At 55.1% G+C, this 20,702-nt stretch overlaps 1 protein-coding gene across 1 annotated transcript; it reads right to left on the bottom strand.

Moving 5' to 3' along the window:
- Window positions 1-111: 111 nt before the first annotated feature.
- On the bottom strand, window positions 112-15,677 carry JAK3 (Janus kinase 3). The gene is made up of 24 exons (XM_045778722.2): window positions 15,570-15,677; window positions 13,029-13,226; window positions 12,445-12,568; window positions 12,016-12,127; window positions 11,689-11,834; window positions 10,974-11,268; window positions 10,274-10,396; window positions 10,017-10,174; window positions 9,457-9,568; window positions 9,048-9,234; window positions 8,403-8,530; window positions 8,054-8,185; window positions 7,061-7,145; window positions 6,188-6,315; window positions 5,339-5,471; window positions 5,112-5,263; window positions 4,815-4,965; window positions 3,992-4,131; window positions 3,723-3,912; window positions 3,156-3,280; window positions 2,728-2,900; window positions 2,007-2,124; window positions 1,512-1,622; window positions 112-357 (listed from the first exon to the last, which is right to left on the bottom strand). Exons 2-24 carry the CDS (start codon window positions 13,210-13,212, stop codon window positions 250-252), a joined length of 3,315 nt encoding a protein of 1,104 aa, XP_045634678.1. The 5' UTR covers window positions 13,213-13,226; window positions 15,570-15,677; the 3' UTR covers window positions 112-249.
- Between the last annotated feature and the right edge of the window lie 5,025 nt (window positions 15,678-20,702).

Raw genomic sequence — 20,702 nt, 5'->3', positions numbered from 1 at the left:
ACAAGTTCCTGCCTCCACAAGCCTGCTGTTGCCCCACAAGCCAGAGGTGCTGCCCAAATGCAATGTTATTTGCCCCATGGGGGTCTCTGTGAAGCCAGAAGCCAAGAGAGGGGCAACTTCCTGCCCAAGGTCACACAGCCAGTCCACAAAGACCAGAACCCAGAGATATGTGTGCAGCAGATAGAAAAATGAAGTAAGTGGGTTTCTCCCTCCAGACAAGCAGGGAAGGTGTGAGTGTCACACTCTCTGCTACCCCCGGCTGGCACTCCATAGCGCATCCAGCTGGGGGCCCAGGGCACTGAATGTTGGCCGGTCTTGCGAGCTAGGGGCCCAGCATAGCTTCATGAGCTCATGAACCTGATGGGGTGGGAGGAGACAACAGGGTCACATATGAGTGATAGGAAGGACATGACTCCTATTCACAGTTTTAAAACATAGATTAGATTCCATCCCTCCCCTGCTCCAAAGCCTCCATGGCTCCCTAAAGGTCTTAGAACAAACTCTCATCGCCCTCCCCTGTCTCCTTCCATCACCTTCTCTCTTGTTCCCTGCAGCCACATCTGCCCCCATCTCATTATTTAAATGCATCAAACTCATTCCACCTCAGGGCCTTTGCACCTGCTGTGTCCACCACTGAGAATGCCCTCTCCCAGCTTTCCCCATGGGTAGGCTCCTCCTCCTCCTTCAGGATCACCCCCTCTAAGGGCCCTCCCTGACCACAACCACACCCCCTCATTTCCCCCTGTTCAACTGTTTCCAGACACTGATAACTACCAGAATATTCTTGTTAGCCTCTGCTGGTTACCAGGAGGACAGCATAGTATCTGTTCTATCCCCTGCTGGGTCCCCAGCACCCAGCACAGAGCCTGGCACACAGTCAGTGCTCAATAAACATTTGTGGCCTGGGCAGATAATTTTTTATTTATTTATTTATAAAGATGTTATTTATTTATTTGAGAGAGAGAGCGCGTGCATTGGGGGAGGAGCATGGGGGAGGAGAGGGAGGAGGAAAGAATCTCAGGCAAACTCCACACCCAGTGCAGAGCCTGACGTGGGGCTTGATCTCATCACCCAGGGATCATGACCTGAGCAGAAACCAACAGTCAGTCGCTTAACTGCCTGAGCCACTCAGGTGCCCCTGGGCAGATCAATTTATGAATGACCAACCTCATGTCAGACATTTCCACAAAAGTTGTGAGGACAGCTGTAAGAGTCATTAACATTTATGGAGTGTTGACAGCGTGCTGGACTCTAAGCTGAGCACTGGAGAGGTGTTAACTTGTCTGATCTTCCCCCACCCCATAAGGCATTGTTATTCCCATTTTGGAGATGGGTAAATTGAGGATCTGAAAGAGTTTGTGACTTGCCATACACAAAATCCCCTTCGGATTCATACCCCGGGGTATGCTCTCAATCAAGAGACAACAGGAGGTGGGGAGACCCAAAGGGGTCAGCTGGCTTGCCCAGGAAAATCTAGAGAGGGAAACTGAGGCAGGCCCTCCAGTGCTCACCTCACCAGGGCAGGCAGGAGGCGCGGGCAGCCTCTGGCCCTCAGCCAGCAGCTCCAGGAGGCGGCAGAGGGCGGGGACATCTCGATCACATTCCATCATCCGCAGGAACTCCTGGGACCAAGAGGGAGCACCCGTGGTGGGGGAGGTGCCATCCGTGAAGGAGGGAGAAGGGGCCGCCAATGATTGGGGAGGGGGTTGGGATGCGGGGCAGGGGGCAGCCATAGTGAAGGGAGGGAGAGAATCACGGGGGGGGGGGGAGAGGGGCCATCCGTAAGGGAGGAGATGGAGTCACCTGTGATGGAGGGGGAGGGGGCTGCCCCTGGTAGTGGGGGTCAGCCTTAGTGAAGAGAGGTCCTCTCCATTATAGAGGGCCTATATAATGCTGGAACCAGGTGACACTGAGCAAAAGAGTGACTCGGGCACAAACAGGGCAGGGATTGGCCGGTAAGGGGTTGGGGAGAGGAGGGTACTGGGGATCCAGGGGTGCTGACTCACGGCTGAGGGGCTGCAACTCTTGTTGCCGTAGGTGAAAAGCTCGTACAGGACGACCCCGAAGCTCCAGACATCCGACTGGCGCGAGAAGATGTTGTCAGAGAGGGACTCTGGGGCATACCTAGAAGGGGACAAGAGATCTTCGGATGAGAAAGTGAGGCAGAGTACGGGAAAGGGATCATCCTTGCGCTGAGAGAGCTGGTCAGTGGTAGGTGGGGGCTATGAGAAGGTCAGTCCCAGCTCCGGGGTCAGAGTTTCTCTGCCTGTGGGATATTCTCCAACACTACGGAAGGTCTGGGCGGGATCAGGGCGGAGCAGTGGCTCTTGGGGGCGGGGCCAGTGCCGAGGGGCGGAGCGGGATGGGACCAGGCTGTGGGGAAGGGACGGTACACCGGTAGGAAGGCCGTGGCCTGGGAAGGGCTGGGGCTGCGGGGGGGGCGGAGCCGGGGCGGGCCCAGGACAGCGGGGAGGAGGGGCGGGGCCAGGACGGTGGAGGCAGGGGAGGAGCCAGGGTCGTGGGGAGAAGTGGGGGGCCTGGGCCGGGTCAGGACGGGCCGTAGATGTAGGGGCAGGGGCGGGGCCAGTGTCGAGGGGGCGCGGCCATCGCGCTAGGGGCTGGACCAGGACTATGGGAAGGGCGGGGCCACAGCGGGCTCACGAAGGTGGGAGCGAGGTAGGCGCCAAAGTAGTGGGGAGGAGAGGTGGGCCAGGGCGGGGTCCCCACCAGAAGATGGGGCTCTGGCCGGGCTCGCGGACCACGTAGTAGTCTTTGTCGAGTGGCAGCAGCTTGGCGAGGCCAAAGTCGGCGATCTTGACGTGCGTCTCGCTCTCCACCAGGATGTTACGCGCTGCCAGGTCGCGGTGCACGCAGCGGCAGGAGCCCAGGTACTCCATGCCCTACAGGCGAGCGTGACGTACAGACTCCAGCATAACCTGGAATCCAGTCCAAACCCATCCCAGACCCCAAGCCTAACCCTGCCCTGGACCCATCCTGCCCTCCAGTCCTGACCTCAGCCCTAACTCAACCACTCCTCCAACCTGACCTGGACCCCAAACTTCAACCCTCAGCCTTCCCCACAACTCCACGCAGACCCCCGCCCAGACTTAGCCCCCTCAGCCCCCGGGTCCCGGGTCCCGGGGCACGCCCCGCACCTTGCAGATCTGCGAGGCGTAGAGGAGCAGGCGGCTGGCGTCGAGGCGCGCGCGGTGCCGCTGCAGGAAGTCGCGCAGGCAGCCGCTGGGCAGGTACTCCATCACCAGCCGCAAGCTCTGACGGCCTAGGTGAAAGGAGGGGAGGCTGGGAGGAGTCACCGCAGGGCCCAGCTCTGTCTACTGCCCCTCCCGATTCTTCCTCCTCTATCAGAGTACACCCTGGGCCCCTCCCAGCCTCAATATTGCTTTCTGTAAAATGGGAACAGCAACAACGGCAGTTTTCGCCAATGGCTCTTCAGTACTTTCTACAAACTACATTGATTCATTTAAACCTGATAATGACCCCTTTTTCAGGTAGAGAAATCGATGCTCAGAGAGGTTAAATCGCCTGCCTGAGGTCTCCCAGCTGCTAAGGGAGACAGCGGGAATTCGAACCCGTGGCCATCCAAATCTGGACAAAGAGCATCAACAGCGCCCCTCCTGGTGTTCCCAGACCACCCTAAAATGCTACTGCAGGAGGATGAGGGTGTGTGCTCTGAAGAGCCCCCCGTTGGGGAAGTGGCTCACCTGGGCCATAGCTGACACCGCGGTACTTGACGATGAAGTCGCTGTGAAGGGCTTTGAGGATCTGGATCTCCCTCTCAAAGTCCCTCTGCTGGTCTGGCCCGCTGTGCTGCAGCTGCTTCACTGCCACTAGGGCGCCCGTGTTGTCACCCAGCGGGTCATAGCGGCACAGTTCCACGCTGCCGAAGTTACCCTGGAGGACAGCAGGGCTGGTGTCCAAGCGCACGGCTGCACGGGTGCTTCCTCGCCTGGCCCGGCCCGGCCCGCCTCACCTTGCCCAGCTGTGAGATGTACTTGAGGTGTCTCTCCTCAAAAATGGTAGGGTCCTGGTAGGCGTAGAGCTGGGCGCCATTCCATAGCCCGTCACGGGGCGCCAAGGCACCGGGCGTGGGGTCTGAGAGGAGCTCATAATCTGCGGGACACGGCTAGTAAGTGACTGGTGCATTAGGCCTTGGGTCCCCTTCCTAAGCTGACTTGCTAGGGGACTTCGATCTGCACACTTACCTTCTCTGTGCATTATGGCAGGGCCACTGCAAGCCTAAGGGTACTTTGCTGGGGGGGGGGGGCTGGGAAAAGAGGCCACCTGGGCAAAGGCAGACCCCTTATGTGTTCTGCGTGCTGTGCAAACTACATCTAGCTTTGGAGACAGAAAGGCATTTCCCAGACTCCACTGCTGTGAAGCGTGGTGCAGGATTGAGCTCAGGCTGATGGGGGAGAAATGCTGGCTGCTCTTTCAGGCCTGGCCCGTGGAAATCTAGCATGGGACCCTCCACAGTCTCCCTCTCTCTTGTCTGCAGAGGATCCAACAGGGACCTGAGGCCATGGGATGGGTGGAGCCACAAAGGGAGAGGTGCCTGTTGACCTGGACCCCCTCCCTGAATGAGAAGGAACTATCCATCATGTTCAACCTGGAGCTGAGGGGGTCTGCTTGTTACAGCAGCAGCTGAGGCTCATGCTGACTGTTGCAGTCACCAACCCCTCCAACCCTGCCAAGCACACAGGCCCAGTTCTGCAGGCAAATGTCACTCCCCTCCCCCCCCCCCCGGCCTGATATGACATGCCAGCCCTGCCCACCCTGCCCAGCCCAATGGGCACCTGAAGTGATGAGGCTGTTCAGGTCACGGATGATGGCGCGGAAGGAGGGCCTCTGGCCTGACTCATAGGCCATGCACTGTTGGATCAGTGTGGCCAGCTCCATCCACTTGGGGGCAGGCAGCTGCTGCTGTTCCTCATAAAACTGGAGCTTCTGAGGTCCAGAAGAGTGGCCGGTCACTCCCAGAGCATCCTCAGGAGTCCCCCCCTCTGCCCCAACCAGCCCATCCTCCCCAAGCTGGACCTCAGTCCACCCTTCTCCCAAACGGGCACTCTAGAGGTCAGTGCTGGTGCTCTGACCTTGGCAGGATCCAGGGTGCTGATGGGCATCGGGATCCCGCTGAACACCTCCCAGACTGTGGCACCAAAACCCCACTTGTCGGCTTCCAAGCCAAGTGTCCGGGCCTCCTGGAGACACTCAGGGGCCACCCAGGGGATCCTGTCAGTGAGCACTGGGGAGTGGGGCTGGGGTCAGGGGTCTGATTCCCTGCCCCACTAGGCCCCTCCCTCCACCCTTCTGTACTTACTCTCCCGGTTTAGCACAGTGGGGCTGACACCAGGGTCACTCAGCTTGATGAAGGGCAGGTTCCCATCAGCCCCTTCGCGAGCCAGGAGCACCTTCCGGGCTGAGACATTGCCATGGGGGAGGCCTTTGTCTTCCTACATGGGCCAGGCATAGAGAATGCCAGGGAGGGTTTGCTGGATGAACGGTCTGGCTGGAGAGCCACTACACATCCTTCAAAGCCCACCTGGGGCTGCTCAGACCATACTTCTAAACCATTCCCTAGACTACTGGCCACCTGTCTTCCCTCCTCTGGTTCACCCCTTTGGCTGCCCTGTGTCCCTCCCCTTTCAAACCCACCCTGTGGCTCCCTATTGCCTTTCGGATAAAGTCAGAGGTCCTCAGCCTAGCATTCAGGGCCCTTTGAGATACTTGCTCACTCTTCTATGACATTCTGTCTTCCACACCCCTACCCCGGTCTCCTGCCAACTGAACGGCCGGATGCCTCCCAGGACACACAACCCATCCTCTAAGCTGCAGGCCTTGGCCCAGGCTGTGCTCTCAACCTGACATACCCTCCTTTTCTCCACTTGAGATTTTATTCAACCCTCAAGGCCCAGCTCCCACGGTCCCTCTTCTGGCAAGCCTTCCCTCTGCCCAGCCTCAGGGCTCGCTACTCCCCCTGAAAGCCACCAATGACCACCTGTTCCCTTCTCCTGCTCTGACACCTCTGAGCCTGTACATATGCTGTGCCCTCAGTCTAAAATGCCCTCCCCTTACATCCTTGCCAAACTCCTATCCATACCACAGAGCCCACTCTCAATTGCCCCTCCATTCTGTACATAGAGGGTAGAGCAAGCAGAGGAGCACTCACCAGGTAGTTGAGGGCGTAGGCCAGCTGCTTGATCACCTGCAGCTTCCAGCTGGCTGGCACCAGGTGGCCAGACTTGAGCAGGTACGTGTCCAGAGCTCCCAGGTGTACAAACTCCTGCACCATGATACCTGGCGGCGGCAGGGAGGGGCAGGGCTGGGGGGCAGGACTGCATCCGTGTTGAACAGGCTCCGCCCCCGCCCCACCCTCAGGGGTCCCCGGAGCTCTCGGTTCTGGTTCCCTCCATCCTTACCCTACTCACCTCTCCTTCTCCTCACTTATGGGACCGATTGCCCCCGAGATGCCTGGAAGGCACTGTACTCTCTCCGCATCTCACTTCCAGCCCTTCGCATGTTCTGTCTGGAACATCCTTCCTCCTCCTCTTCCTTAATTCCTACTTACCTTTGCCTTCTCTGCTTTGAACTTATCTTTGCCTATCCAGAATCATTGCCTAACCTCCATGCTGGCCTAGCAGCCCCTGACCACCCACGGTGCCCAGCGCAGCTCCTGGCCCATCCTGGGCTCCCGGTAAATAGCTGCCGTACTGATCTGGTGGGACTGGAGCTTGGAGCGGTAACTCGGCCCTTGCAAAGCTACAGAAGGGGGGGCATTGGAACCCGGGCCTGTCTGACTTGAGATAATTCTGCGGGGCTGAGTCTTGGTGGGAGCCTAGAGCTGCTGCCCCAAGAGTGACAAATGAAGGCCACAGGTAACAAGGTGATGGACCCTGGGGGACATGGGGGCTCCAGCCAGGGCGGGCTCTGGATTTGTATCGTAGTGTCGCTATAGACCATCTCCATGAGGAAGGGCAGGGGTGGGGGCGAGGGTGGGGGCGAGGGTGGGGGTGGGGGCGGGGGTAGGGGGGTTGTCTCTCACTGTCTCCAGCCATGCACACGCCATGGAGCAACACAAGATGCTGGTATGACACTTGGCTCATCAAACTCGCTGCTTCCAGAAATGACTGGGGAGAGGAGAAGGGAGAGAAGGTCCATGCATTCCTCCCACTCTAGGGTCTGGCCAAGCACCCCAAACTTGCTGCTCACAGATCAGCCTCAGGAGGACCCCTCACCACAAGCCTCCTTTGACCTTGGAGTCCACCACCAGCATACACAGGACTCTGTATCATGGGGCTGGAAGTCCCCACTGTAATCTACCTTGGGTCACTCACACAGACTTGGGGTTCAAGGAGGGCTCAAGCCTTCCCTGGCTGGCACAACCCCTGCTGACGCTTCCATCCACATCACTTCCCTCTTCTCCTTTGATCGCTCCTCTCCAGCCCACTGGCCCTTCTTCACTTTTTTTTTCAGTTTTATTTATTTTAGTAATCTCTGCACCCAGTGTGGGGCTCGAACTCATGACCCTGAGATTAAGAGTCGCACGCTCTTCCAACCGAGCAAACCAGACACCCCCTCCTCACTGTTCCTTAAACATGCCAGGCATGGGGGTGCCCAGGTGGCTCAGTTGGTTAAGTGTCTGCCTTCAGCTCGGGTCATGACCCCACAGTCCTGGGATCGAGCCCTGCGTTGGGCTCCCTGCTTAGCAGGGAATCTGCTTCTTCCTCTCCCTCAGCTGCTCCCCCTGCTTGTGCTCTCTCTCTCTCTCTGTCAAATAAATAAATAAAATCTTAAAAAAAAAAAAAAATGCCAGGCACAACCCTGCCTCAGGACCTTTGCACTGGCTGTTTCTTCTGTTTGGTGTACTTTTTCTGTTTGCATCTAAATTCCCTGACCCTTCTGTGTTCCATGGTTTGGAGATGCTGCAGCTACGTTTCTGACACTTTAAGACCTGTGTGTTTTTAAATTTCTCTGAATCCATAATGCTCTCTCCAGCCAGTCCTGACCCCAAAGTCCTGGTCCCCATCACACTCACCTCCATGCAGTTTTTATGCTTGGCATCCATCACTTTGAGCAGCACCTCCGTCTCCCGGGCCTCGCCCTCCACGACCTCATGGCGACAACCCCGGTAAATCTTGGTGAAGGACCCGTGACCCAAGTTCTCATGCTGGAGGGTGAGGGGGCAACAGGAGAGGCTGGTAAGGGGGCTCCTGAGGGGATCCTGGCCCCCGGCCCTGGCCCCATTTTACAGATAATGAAACAGAGGCAAAGGAGGTTATGTCACATGCTTGAGGCCACACAGCAGAGATGTGAATGAGTGTGATGTGGACCCAGTGTCTGGATCCCAACGTGAGGTCCCCCTTCCATCTCCTGGGGCCACATACCCACTCCAGGCTCTCAGGAGGGATCTTGTGAAACGTCATCTGACTCAGCTGGCATTGGGATTGGGGCTGAACAGGGGACGACGTGGGGGGGTTGCAACCCCTCCGCACCACAATCAGGTTGGACTTTTCTACGGGAGGAGGTGGAGGAAGAAAAACAGAGGTCAGCAGTGGAAGGTTCCCTAAGGTTTGCTCAGGCCCTGCCTTGATTTGGGGTCTCCCCCAGAAGCCAACCCTGGGGTGAGGAATCCAAGGTTCGTGGTTTATTTGAGACTCTAGGAAGCCCCACTGGGAGGGGGGGGTCACCGAAGAACAGGCAACCCTGTGGGCAACCTAGTCTCAGTCCTGCTAGAGATTCTGGAAGACTCTGAAGAACTCACACCTCAGAGTTGCCCCATCCAAGGGGTTTGTCTGAGAGTGAAATTCACCCAGAGGAAGAGGCAAGAGATGGAGAGAGTCTAAGTGTCAGTGACAGCTCTTGGATCCAGCCGCTACTGGACCTTGTCGTGCCTGAAGCTGGCATCTATTCCACAAGCCCATAAATCACTTTTTTTTCCCTAACCCATCTGGACCTGCAATCCCTGCCCCTTGCCACACAACGCAGGATCCCAGATCCATTGCTCAGCTCAGGGGAGGGTGTGGGCTCACCTTTGGGTTTGGGGGTGCAGCAGACTGTGAGGTTCAGCGCAACCCCATCCACGTGCAGCCCGCCGTCCCAGCAGGCTGCCAAGAGCTCTCGAAGACTGCTGTGGGGACGGCCTAGGCCAGCCAGGGAGAAGGTCCCCGTGGGGTCACACCGGATGAGGCAGCCCTTGTAATCAGGACCCAGGGGGGTCTGCAAGGAGGAGTGGTCCCTGAGTGGAAGTGGGCAGTACCTTCCCCTCACCCCATCTTCCTCGGGCACCACAGGCTCATTCCAAACTCCAAGCCTTTGCATATGCTGTTCCCACCCCTGGGAATGCCTTTACCCTCCTCTTCCTCAAGGAATAGGTCTCAGATCAAAGGTCATCTCCTTCAGGAAGCCCTCCCTGCACCTGGCTTCTAGTGGTGGACTAACCTGGACACAGACAGTGAGGAGGAAGCAGTCAAAATCCTGGGGACTGCGGCGGAGAACGTAGGAGCCCGGACGTGAACCCCCAGTCTTGAGCTTGTTGATGGCAAAATCCAGGCTGTGGAGAAAGGCCGGAGGAAAAGACAGAAAGAGATGGAGGCAGAGAAACCCAAGCTAAACTTGGGTTCTAATCCTGGTCCCTCTGAAGCCCCGGGACCCTCACCAGCTAACATTCCCTGTCTCCTTCCTGCTTTTAAAATGAGCCAAAGGTCAGGGCTTCTACTAGGGGAGTAAAGAAGAGGCTGCAGGTGGACCCTGGTGCCATCCATCCCCAGGAATTGGCCCTGGGGCCCCGAGGAATCAGAGAAAGGGAAGCCACGGCGCTGGACAGCAGAAAGGAGAGCCTAGTCTCACTGAGCGCCAACCATGCACCAGGCGCTGTTCCAGCACTTGACCCCTGTCCAAGGCTCCTGGGAGGGGAGGACACTGAGGCACAGAAAGGGGAGTGGCCAAGATTCGAACCGAGCTCCGGCCGCGGAGGGCAGGCATGGGGGGCGGACCCTTACGTGATGGGGCCGTGGCACTGCTCTGCCACCTCCTCCAGCAGCCGCGGCGGAGCAACCTCCTTGCAGAAGAAGTGCCTGGAGTCGGAGGTCAGCCGGAAGTAGCCGTCGACGAGCGCCACGAAGGACAACGCGGCCGGCAGCCCCGGGAACTCGGCCTCCTGTGAGGATCCGCGTCAGCGCCCGCTGCGGCCCGAAGGCGACGGTTCCGCGTCCCCGCAGTCGGGGTTAGGCGGGAGGGGAAAGGGTCCAGCACCCACCAGGATCTGGTTGTCTGTCCTGGTGACGGTGACCAGGCGGTGCTCCCCGGCCGGGCCAACACGCGGAGCCTGCTTGATGCTGATGTCCACAATTTCTGGAAAGTCGCAGAAGGGCTGGAGGGCCTGGGATCAAGGGGAGGGCTGAAGCTGGCGATCCCGTCCCCTCGGAGCCCCCAGTCCATCTTGGAAACTTGGACCCCATCAACCCACGCCATAAGCCCGGATCCTCTCAGCCTCTCCCAGCCCCGGCCCCTTCCCACCTCGCCCCTGCCAAACCCCGGCCCCTTCTATCAATCCCACCGCTCACAAACCCTCCCCAGCCCATCCCCAATGTCTCCCACCCCATCCCTGCTAAACCCCGTCTCCTTCTGTCGGCGAGTCCCCTCCCTGAGCCCCTCCCTCGCTTAGCACCACTCCACCTCCCGGGCTTTCTCAGTCCCGCCCGGAGCCCCGCCCCATCTCAGTCCTGACTCCTCCCCCGACCTTCAGCAAGCCCCGCCCCGAGCCCCCGCCCAACCAGTCCCCTCCCTCTAAGTCTCGCCCGTTTTCCCATTCCCGCCCCTCTAGCTCAGCCCCACCTCTCACTCTGCCGGCCCAGGTCGGAGCTCTCAGTCTCTCGCCTCCTTCACCCCGCCCACTCTCCTGCCCCCCCTCCAAGGCCCCGCCCCTGCCCTTGGCCCCGCAGAGCAGCCGCCCACACCTCTTGTCCTCCTGGACACCATGCGATGCCGCTGTCACCAGCCACTCGGAGCAGCCCCTGCGCATCTTGACCATCAGCAGCCCCAGGGAGGCTCACGAGGAAGGTCTCGACCGCCCTGGCCGGGTCGAGCCTCTCCAGGTCCATAATGTACTTGGCCATGAGCGAGTGCCTGTCAGCCTGGCAGGCGGTCACGCGGCGCAGGGCCCGACGCACGGTCCTCCGGATGCGCTTCCGCGTCACGAAGCTCAGGCCTTGGATCAGGTCGCGCAGGTCGGGGGGGAGGCAGACCTTGTAGCTACGAGTGGGGGTAGCGGGTCCTCACTGTGGGGAGGGATCTCCACAGGTATGGACGGGGACACACACAAACCCGAATTTTAGTTGAGGGGCGGAAGTGTGGCCTCAGTTGGGGGGCACGAGGCACACACGGAAACACTCAAGGACACGCCTGGGGGGAAGGACCTCAGGGTGGGGGAGGGCCACTGGGGTCCACGAGACAGACGGACACACACAGGCCTTTAGCTGCAGGAGGGAGGCAGGGACTGGAGCCTCAGTGGGGCTGGGTATGGGTTGGTGGGGTCCTGGGTCACACGGACATACTGCAGGCTTGTAGGTGGGGAGCTTCACGGGAGCTTGAACTCTAGGGATGCCCCGGTGAAGCCACGTTTGCTCACTCCCAAGTAGACTCCACTGGGGATCCCAGGCTGGAAGCCCTCACCTGACAGTCTTTAGCAGCTCCTCAGGCTGCTGAGCCTGCTCGCAGGCCATCCGGGCCAGGTCCAGCACCGCCAGGCTGAGACATTCACCCTGCTCCTTGAGACTGAGGCCCACGGGGAGGCGGCCGCTCACCAGGTCATTTCGGTGCTGGGGGCCGGTCACAGCCCAACCATGAGCCCTGATGTTGCCCTACAGACCCCCACCCTTGGGCCAATTCCCAACCCTGGGCTGCCACAGAGAGAGTCAGCCAAGGCCACCCAACTCCAAGCCTTGAGGTTGCCCTGTGGACCCACCCCCCACCCGGGGCTAAGCCCCAGCAGACCCCTACCTGGGCGAAGAGGTGCTCCAGGACGGGCAGGTCAAGGATGGCGCTGGCCAAGTCCTTTCGTAGCCCAAAGCGGTGGCACTTCTCTAGCCCAAACCAGTTGGGGAAGTAAAAGCTGTTGGGGAAGGGGAGAAGCCTGGAGTAGGGATATGGAGGGGTGGAAGACCCTGCCGAGACCTCACAGAGCCCAGGTTGTGCCACCGACTTGCTACATGACCTTGGGCAAGCAGCGCACACTCTCTGGCCTCCGTTCTTCATCTGTGCAATGAGCAGTGATCACATCCTCCCTGGGGCACCCACCGGGAAGGGCAGGGAGATGATAAGGTTGTAGGATCACTGTTGTTTTAAACTCCCCTTGCCCTCAACAAAGGGCATCCCCTCTTGGTAACCTTCAACCCATGCCTGTGGGAGTAGGGGTGATGTGCTTCCTACCGGAGCCTGTAGACCAGGACTTGGGTGCCTGAGTCCTCCACGGAGAAGATGTGGCTCGGGGGGAACCAGCAGGACAGGTCCTCCGTGGCCAGAGCAAAGAGGGAGTGGTACACAGGCAGGATGCCTGAGGGGATGCCCCCATCAGCACCCTCCTAAGTCTCCCCATCAGTCCCTTTCAGGGCTGCCATGATTACGAACCCCATGCCGCCCTACAGGGCTCTCTTTCTCACCTTCAGCTCTCACACTGCAGCCCTCCCCCTGCTCACACACACTCCAGGGCTCCCCATTGCCCTTAGCAGCGAATCCACACAACAACCTGCTTCCTGAGGCTCCCTGCCCCTCTCCCCAGAGGGCTCCCTCCACTGCACACTTTAACTCAAGGGATGACCAACTGTTTGCCCTCAAGTGCCTCTGAGTCTTTGCACAGCCTTTCCCTGAACACCTTCCTCCATTTCCAAACTCTTATTCATCCCTCAGAGCCTCAGCTCCCATGCTGACCCACTTGACGGCTATTCCAGCTCCCAATCTGGGCCTCCCACAGCCCTACCCCTCTCTTTGGCCCAGCCTTCTAGGGACCCACTCACCACTGGCCTTAGCAGCCCAAACACACAGCTCTTCAGCTGAATGGTCCCCAAAGGAGAAGGATAGGCGCTGTGGGGGTCCAGGGCCCCGAGGGGGCAGCAGCACATGCAGGGCACCAGCCTCTGAAGACGAGAGGCTGCAGGAACGCTGAGGGATCAGGGGTGTCTCCTCGCTTGGAGGTGCCATTAGGTGTAGCCTGTCTGGACACACAGAGAGAGGCAGTCACTCAGTTCTGGCCAGAGAGAACAAGACGACAAAGCTTCTAGGGAGGCAGGGGGACAGAGATACTGCAGGGTGAGGTAAGGTTGAAGCCGGTGAAAGAGGGAGGAGAGAGGAACAGAGACACACAGAAAGAGAAAGACAGGGATGGAGAGGGGCGCCTGGGTGGCTCAGTTGGTTAAGCGTCTGCCTTCAGCTCAGGTCATGATCCCGGGGTCCTGGGATCAAGTCCCACAGCAAGCCCCACGGAAAGCCCCACGTCAGGCTTCCTACTCAGTGGGGAGTCTGCTTCTCCCTCCTGCCCTCTCCCGCTCATGCTCTCTCTTAAGCACACTCTCTCAAATAAATAAGTTATATACATAAAAGAGAGATGGAGAAAGAGGCAGGGGAGTTGAGTGTGCAAGGTAGGTGAGGAGCCATGACCCCCCCCTGGTAAAGGGTATGCTGGGGTCTGAAAGATAGTCTACACTCTAATTTGTGTGAATTCTTTTTCTTTTCTTTTCTTTTTTTAGTATGGTTGACACACATAATTTGTGTGTATTCTGGTCAGTCCAGGACAGACATCTCCAGTCTGTCTGCACTGCAGCCTCCCCACCAACATTACTCCACAGCCCCTGCCCCAGGCAGGCATGAGCAATCAATCACAGGGGTACAGATTTGCTGACCAGGAAGTAGATGGATACTGGTTTGTGCACATGGGGGTTTAAGGGGATACGGGTGGTCCATCACTTCCTGTGGGTCTAGGAGACCGAAGCTCTTCTGGGGCTGGGGCTGGAAGCTTTTCCAGCTGGTGTAATGTCTGCCTTGCCGCATGCATCGGATCCAGACTGATGCCTCAGTCAATAGGGACCTCTGTGTCTTACCTGCCCACCACCATCACCTGTCTCTGTCCCCTTTATCACTCCCACTGTTTAGGTCCCTGTGGCAAGAAGTCCTCCCTGGAATGGGCCCAGGAGGAAACTGCCCCCCACCCTTTATTCCCAGAGCCCCTGGCTAGGCAGAGGGAAGGGCTGGGCTTCGAGCCCAGCAGGGAAGGGAGAGTAGTAAGTAAGTAAGACCCACTTACATTGACCTGAATAAAGAAGATACAAAAGAAATATTGGGTAAAAAAAACATGTTCCAGGGGCACCTGGGTGGTTCAGTTGGTTAAGTGTCTGCCTTTGGCTCAGGTCACGATTCCAGGGTCCTGGCATCCAGCCCTGCATCAGGCTCCCTGCTCAGCAGGGATATCGGCTTCTACCTTTTCTTCTGCCCCTCCCCCTTGCTTGAGCGCGTGCGCTCACTCTCGTTCTCTCACTCTCTCTCAAATAAATACATAAAACTCTTAAAAAACAACAACAAAAAACCACGTTCCAGAATAGTAGTAGGAGGTGGGGGAGGGGACAGCATTAATGAGGTTTAAGTACACCCAGCCTATAAGCCTGGAGCTGGGATAGGGGAAGACCCAAGCTTTGTGACCCTGGCAGGGCTCCCACTGCTGGGACTCCACTTTCTCAGCTGTGAAATGGGCTGACTCCCCACCTGGCTTGGTTTGCTGAGCTGAGCCCAAGGTGTCAGCGTTTTTAATCCTAACTGGCACAATCCTTGGCAACATGCCCAGGGAGCACTTGACAAACGCCAGCTAAACCAGACAGGAAGGTCCCTTGACACAGTGGTTTAGCAGTTCCTATGGGGGAGGGAGGGCATGAGGGGAAGAGAATTTCCCCCTAGGGACACTCCCATGTCATCAGCCCCCAGACCAGGAATCAGAACATTCCCTGTCGCAGGAGCCCTGGGGCCCCTGTCGCTCTGGGAGAGGTGATCACTGTCCTATTTCTAATAGTGGACTTAATCCTGGTCTTTGCACTTTTATGTAAATGGAATCACACGGTGTGTGTCTTTTGTTTAAAATCAGTCTTAAAGATATGTAAATATTTTAAATACTGAAGGTAAAAAAAAAAAAGAAAAAGTCAGAGGTGGTGCTTGGGACACAGAAAAACGCCCCTGTTTTAACACCAAAAGCCCCACATCCCCTACGATTGGTTGGTCACCCTAGGCTCTGGCCTGGGTCTTGGGAGGGTGGAGGCTGGGAACTGTGCCCCCAGGGACCATGAACTCCTGGCCCACGGCACAGGTCCAGAGCTGGGAATTTGAGGGCTCATTTTATGCAGAAAAAGCTGAGGCTGGGAGGGGAAAGCCCTTGTCAGAGGCCGCAGAGCCAGCCCCTCCCCACTCCTGTCTGTCTGGCAGCTTTCCTCAGATGCCTTGCCTTGTCCCCAGCCACAGCCATTCACACACTGCCCCCCAGCCCCACCCCGGAGCCATGCGGCCCCGCCAGCTCTTACCTGGCAGCTGGAAAGCCTGGGCTAAGGACAGGAGGGCAGAGCCCGGAGGCAGTAGGAGGAAAGTCCCAGTCGGCTCCTTCCTGTGTGGGCCCCTCAGCTTCCTGAGCTGCTGTCACTTACCGAAAGTCATGGCCATGTGGGGGATGGGGAACGGGGAGGGGAGAGGGCCTGGCCGCGGAGGGGCAGAAATTTCCAGAAGCCTCCACAGCAGTGGTCCTCCTTGGACAGAGTGCTGGAAACCCTGGACCTAAAGGGAGGAGAAACGACAGCACAGAGAAGGGTCCCAGTCACAGAGGGGTTCTCAGCAGGCTCCAAACTGCTCACTCACTAGGGACCCCTGGCAATGGCCTAGCTCCTTGGGCCTCAGTTTACCCATCTGAGGCACATCTGGGCTGGGTATCAAGCAGAACTAATTTTGCACCCAGAGAAGGGAACTGGGCTGGATCTACCCAGGAAGGAGGCAGGAAAGTTGCCCCAGACAAAGGTCAAGTTCTTCAGGGTATTTCTCCCAGGAGACCCTAGGACAAATAATGGTCCCCTTCTGTGCACCATGCCCTATGCCCAGCCCCAGGAAGAGCGCAAACCAGGCGGACCAGTCCTGCCTTCAGGCTCACCTCACCTTCTGGTCTGTCAGGGAAACAATTACTACTTATGGATGACAAGAAAAAGCAGGGTGATGGCACAGACTGGGGCTGGGGGTGGTAGGTGTGGCAGTGGGGGGACCTCTGTGCAGAGGTCATGATTAATTGAGCCGGGATCTGAAGCAGGACAAGGAAAGAGCACTCCTGGTGGAGGGCAGCTCAAGTGCAAAGGCCCTGAGGTGGAATGAGGTCAGCACTTTGAGCAGAGAGGAGGCAGGAAGGGGGTAAGAAGAGGTAAGAGGTCAGGGACTGGGGGAGTAGAGTGGTGAACAGGCGTCAGGTCTGGTCATTTTTTTAACGCTCCTGAAGTTGTCGTGAGTGGAGGAGGCAGGAGGCTAGGGCAGCATCCCGGTGAGACCTGGCCCAGTGTCCTTACCCCAGAAAGTAGAGTTTGGGGAATAGATTTTAGAGGACTCTTCCATCTCGTAATCCCATCACATGTCCTGGCACAAAAATGGCTTTGGTGTGTATGTATTTTGTTGACCCACAGACACTTATCGGGGACCTCCCAGAGTTGACCCAGTCTCTGCCTGGTGGAGCTGACAGTCTAGTGGGAGAGATGATATTAAGCTATATCCAGGGGCGCTTGGCTGGCTCAGCAGGAAGAGCATGCAATTCCCGATCTCCAGGTCGTGAGTTCGAGTCCCACACTGGGTGTAGAGATTACTTAAATAAATAAATACACTTAAAAAAAAATAATTATCTCAGTGGTCCTCAGGGTGCTAGGAGAGGCCCTGAATCTGGGAGGGCTTTCTGGAGGAAATGACTTTGATACTGAAATCCAAGGACAAAGTGGGATTAGCCAAAGAGTGATCTGGAGGTGTGGGGAGTTCCCGCAGAGGGAACAGCCCAAGCAAAGGCTGGGAGACTGGACCAGGTTTGAGAAGGGCAGGGTGTTAGGGACATAATGCTCTGAGACTTGCTTGGAAGCATCCGTGGGGCCTTGTGGGTGGAGGGAGGGGTACGAGTGTAACCTCGGTGCAGCGGGAGCCACGGAGGGCTAGGGGCAGGAAGTGCTGCACAGGGACTTAGCTGCAGTATTTTTCTTTTACTTCCTGGGTGGCTTCAGCAGAGAGGAATGCAGACAGGACTCCCTACCCTGGCCCTGAGTCGGAGGCTCCAACCCTCCAGGAAGGACAGATCGTCACTGTGGCATTTTGAGAAGGAGCAGGAAGGGAACAGGGTAAGGACAAAGGGGACACCCTCAGCTCCAGAGAGGGGGATGTGAAGGCTCCATCAGGAAGTTTCAGGGAGGCAGAGCCCAGAAAACTGGCTCAAGAACAAACTGGAGGGGCACCTGGTGGCTGAGTGGTTGAGCATCGGACCCTCGGTTTCAGTTCAGGTCATGATCTCGGGGTCGTGGGATCGAGCCCCACATTAAGTTCCACACTCCGCGTGGAGTCTACTGGAGATTGTCTCTCCTCTTCTCTCTGCCCCTCCCCCCTTCTCTCTCTCTTTCAAATAAATACATAAATCTTAAAAAAAAAAAAAAAAGAACAAATTGGAAACATTAGTGATGTAAGCATCCCAAATTTTCTGCTGGCAAAAAGCTCATAAATACAGTCAAAGAATAAACAAATGAAACTGAAAACAAATGGGACCTCATACGGTGGATAAAATATCTTCATTATACAAGCATCTCCTAGAAAACAATGAGAAAATGCCAATAACTTGGCAGGATATGAACCCAGAAGTCACAGAAAATGAAAACACAAATGGCTCTTAAACCCAGAAAAAGAGGAGTGCCTGGGTGGCACAGTTGGTTAAGCATCCGACTCTTGGTTTCTGCTCAGGTCATGATCTCAAGGTTGTGAGATCAAGCCCTGTGTCAGTCTGCACGCGCAGTGTGGAAATCTGCTTGCATCCTCTCTCCCTCTGCCACTGCCCCTGCTCGCATCCCCCTGCCCCACACACTCTCTCTCTCTAAAATACATAAATAAATCTTTAAAAAAAACACAAAAAAACAGAAAAAGATGCTCAGCCTCACTCATATTAGGAGAAATGCACATTTAAAGCACAGCGAGACCATATGATCATTTCAACGGATACGGAAAAGATTTGACCAAATTCAACACCTAGTCATAAAAACTTTTAGCAAAGGTGTAAATGGAAATGTCCTCAAACTGATAAGAAGCATCTACAAAAAAAGCTAAAGGTAATATTTTACTTAATGCGAAAGACTGAATTGTTTCCTGCTGAGATTAGAAAGAAGACCACGATGCCCATTTTCACCACTTCTATTCAGCATCCCTCTGGAGGCCGTAGTCATTACAATGAGGCTAGAAAAATAAAAGGTATAAAGATTGGAAAGGAGGAAGTAAAACTCTTCCTATTTGCAGATGATATGATTATTTATAATGTAAAAAATCCAAGGGAATCTATGATAACTACTAGAACTAATAAATTTATTCAGCAAGTTCACAGGTTAAAAAGTTAATAAGCAAAATTCAATTGAATTCTTATATATTATAAATTCTTATATAATAGCAAACAATTAGAAAATGAAAATTTTTTAAAAATCCCACTTGCAGCAGCACCGAAACAAATTAAATATCTAGGGGTAAATCTATCAAGAGAAGTCTAAGACCTCTGCACTAAAAACTACAGATATTACTGAGCAAAATTCATGAAGACCTAAATAAATTGAAAAATATACCGTGTTCATAGATTGGCAGACTCGGTGTTGTTAAGATGTCAGTTCTTCCCAAACTGATCTCTGATTCAGCAGGATTTTTTTTTCCAGAAACTGGCACTGATTTTAAAATTTATATAGAATTACAAAGGACCTAAGAATAACCAAACTAATTTTTAAAAAAGATTTTATTTATTTATTTATTTGTTTGTTTGTTTGTTTGTTTGTTTATCAGAGAGAGAACACAAACAGGAGGAGTGGCAGGCAGAGGGAGAAGCAGGCTCCCTGCTGAGCAAGGAGCTGGATGCAGGACTAGATCCCAGGACCCTGGGATCATGACCCAAGCCAAAGGCAGACACTTAACCAACTGAGCCACCCAGGCACCCCTAGCCAGTTGATTTTTAACACAGATACTAAGGCAATTAAATGGAGGAAAGGAAGTTCCTTTCAACAAATGGTGTTAGAACAACTGGACATCATGCAGAAAATAACATTGACCCTTACCTCACACCATATACAAAATTAACTCAAAATGGATAATGGATCTGAATGTAAAACTAAAACTATAAGACTTCTAGGAAAAACAACAACAACAACAACATAGGAGGAAATCTTAGCTAACTTTGGGCAGGCAATGTTTTTTTTTACCTGGAAAAAAAAAGATAAATTAGACTTAATCAAAATAAAAAAGTTCTGCTCTTCCACGATATCACTGAGAAAACAGAAAGGCAAGATACAAATCAGAAGAAAATACTTACAATGTGTATGTTAAATAAACAAAATACCTATATCCCGAATCTCTAAATAACCCTTAAAATTCAATAATACAAGACAACTCAATTAGAATATGGACAACAGGGGCACCTGGGTGGTGCAGTCGATTAAGCGTCCAAATCTTGGTTTAGGCTCAGGTTGTGATCTCAGGGTCATGGGATCAAGCCCCATGTGGGGCTGGTGCTGAGTGTAGAGCCTGCTTGGGATTCTCTCTCCGTTTCCCTCTGCCCTTATCCCCTGAACTCTCCCTCTCTCTAAAATAAATAAATAAATCTTTTTAAAAATAATAATATGGACAACAGATATGAGGAGACATTTCACCGAAGAGGATATATGAATGGCCAACAAGCACATGAAAAGATGCACAAAGTCATTAGCCTGAGGTACATGCAGATCTAAACCCGTGCGAGATAGCCCTTTCCACCCCGCAGGATGGGCAAAAGCAAAGACAGCCAATAACGAGCGTTCAGGCTGTGCTGCTGGTGGCCACGCAAAATGCTGCCGTCACTGTAGTGAACAGTCCAGCAGTTTCTTAAAGCTAAACCCACCCTTACCGTAGGACCCAGCCTTTTTCCTCCTATGTATTTAGAGAAATTAAAGCATACCTCTATACAAAGGCTTGTAAATGCATATTCATGGCAGCCCTATTTGTAATCGTTCTAAACTGAAAACAACTCAGATGTTCATCCAGGTGAATAGATGAGCAACCTGTGGTCCAGCCATACAGTGCAATACAACTTGGTAAAAAAAATAAATAAATAAAAGTGGGGGCAGGGGGCCTGGGTGGCTCAGTTGGTTAAGCATCCAACTTTTGATCTCAGGGTCCTGAGAGTGCGCCCTGCATCAGGCTGGTGCTGAGCGTGGAGTCTGCTTGAGATTCTCTCTCTCCCTCTGTCCCCTCCCCCCCTCCCGCATGCCCAGGGCGCATGCACACTCTCTCTCTCTAAAAGAAAAAGAAAAAGTGGTAACAAACTACTGATACATGCAACAACTTGGAACAATCTCAGAACCATCAGGCTGAGTGAAAGAAGCCAAGCACGAAGCTTACATATTAACATTCTGGAACATGCAAACTGTTCTCAGTGA

Source organism: Ursus americanus, chromosome 14 (genome assembly GCF_024610735.1).
Source record: "Ursus americanus isolate L20-20 chromosome 14, mUrsAme1.1.p, whole genome shotgun sequence".
Taxonomy (NCBI): Eukaryota; Metazoa; Chordata; class Mammalia; order Carnivora; family Ursidae; genus Ursus; species Ursus americanus.
The sequence above is the reverse complement of the archived record's forward strand: the minus strand, read 5'-3'. Positions and strand labels throughout refer to the sequence as shown.

Coding starts and splice junctions, on each gene's coding strand:
- JAK3 (XM_045778722.2), bottom strand. CDS start 13,212: ATGGCACCTCCAAGCGAGGAGACACCCCTGATCCCTCAGCGTTCCTGC. Junction 12,569..13,028: donor TTGGGCTGCTAAGGCCAGTG/GTGAGTGGGTCC, acceptor GCATCCCCTCAG/GCATCCTGCCTGTGTACCAC. Junction 6,316..7,060: donor CGTGTGCATGGCTGGAGACA/GTGAGAGACAAC, acceptor TGCCGCCGCCAG/GTATCATGGTGCAGGAGTTT.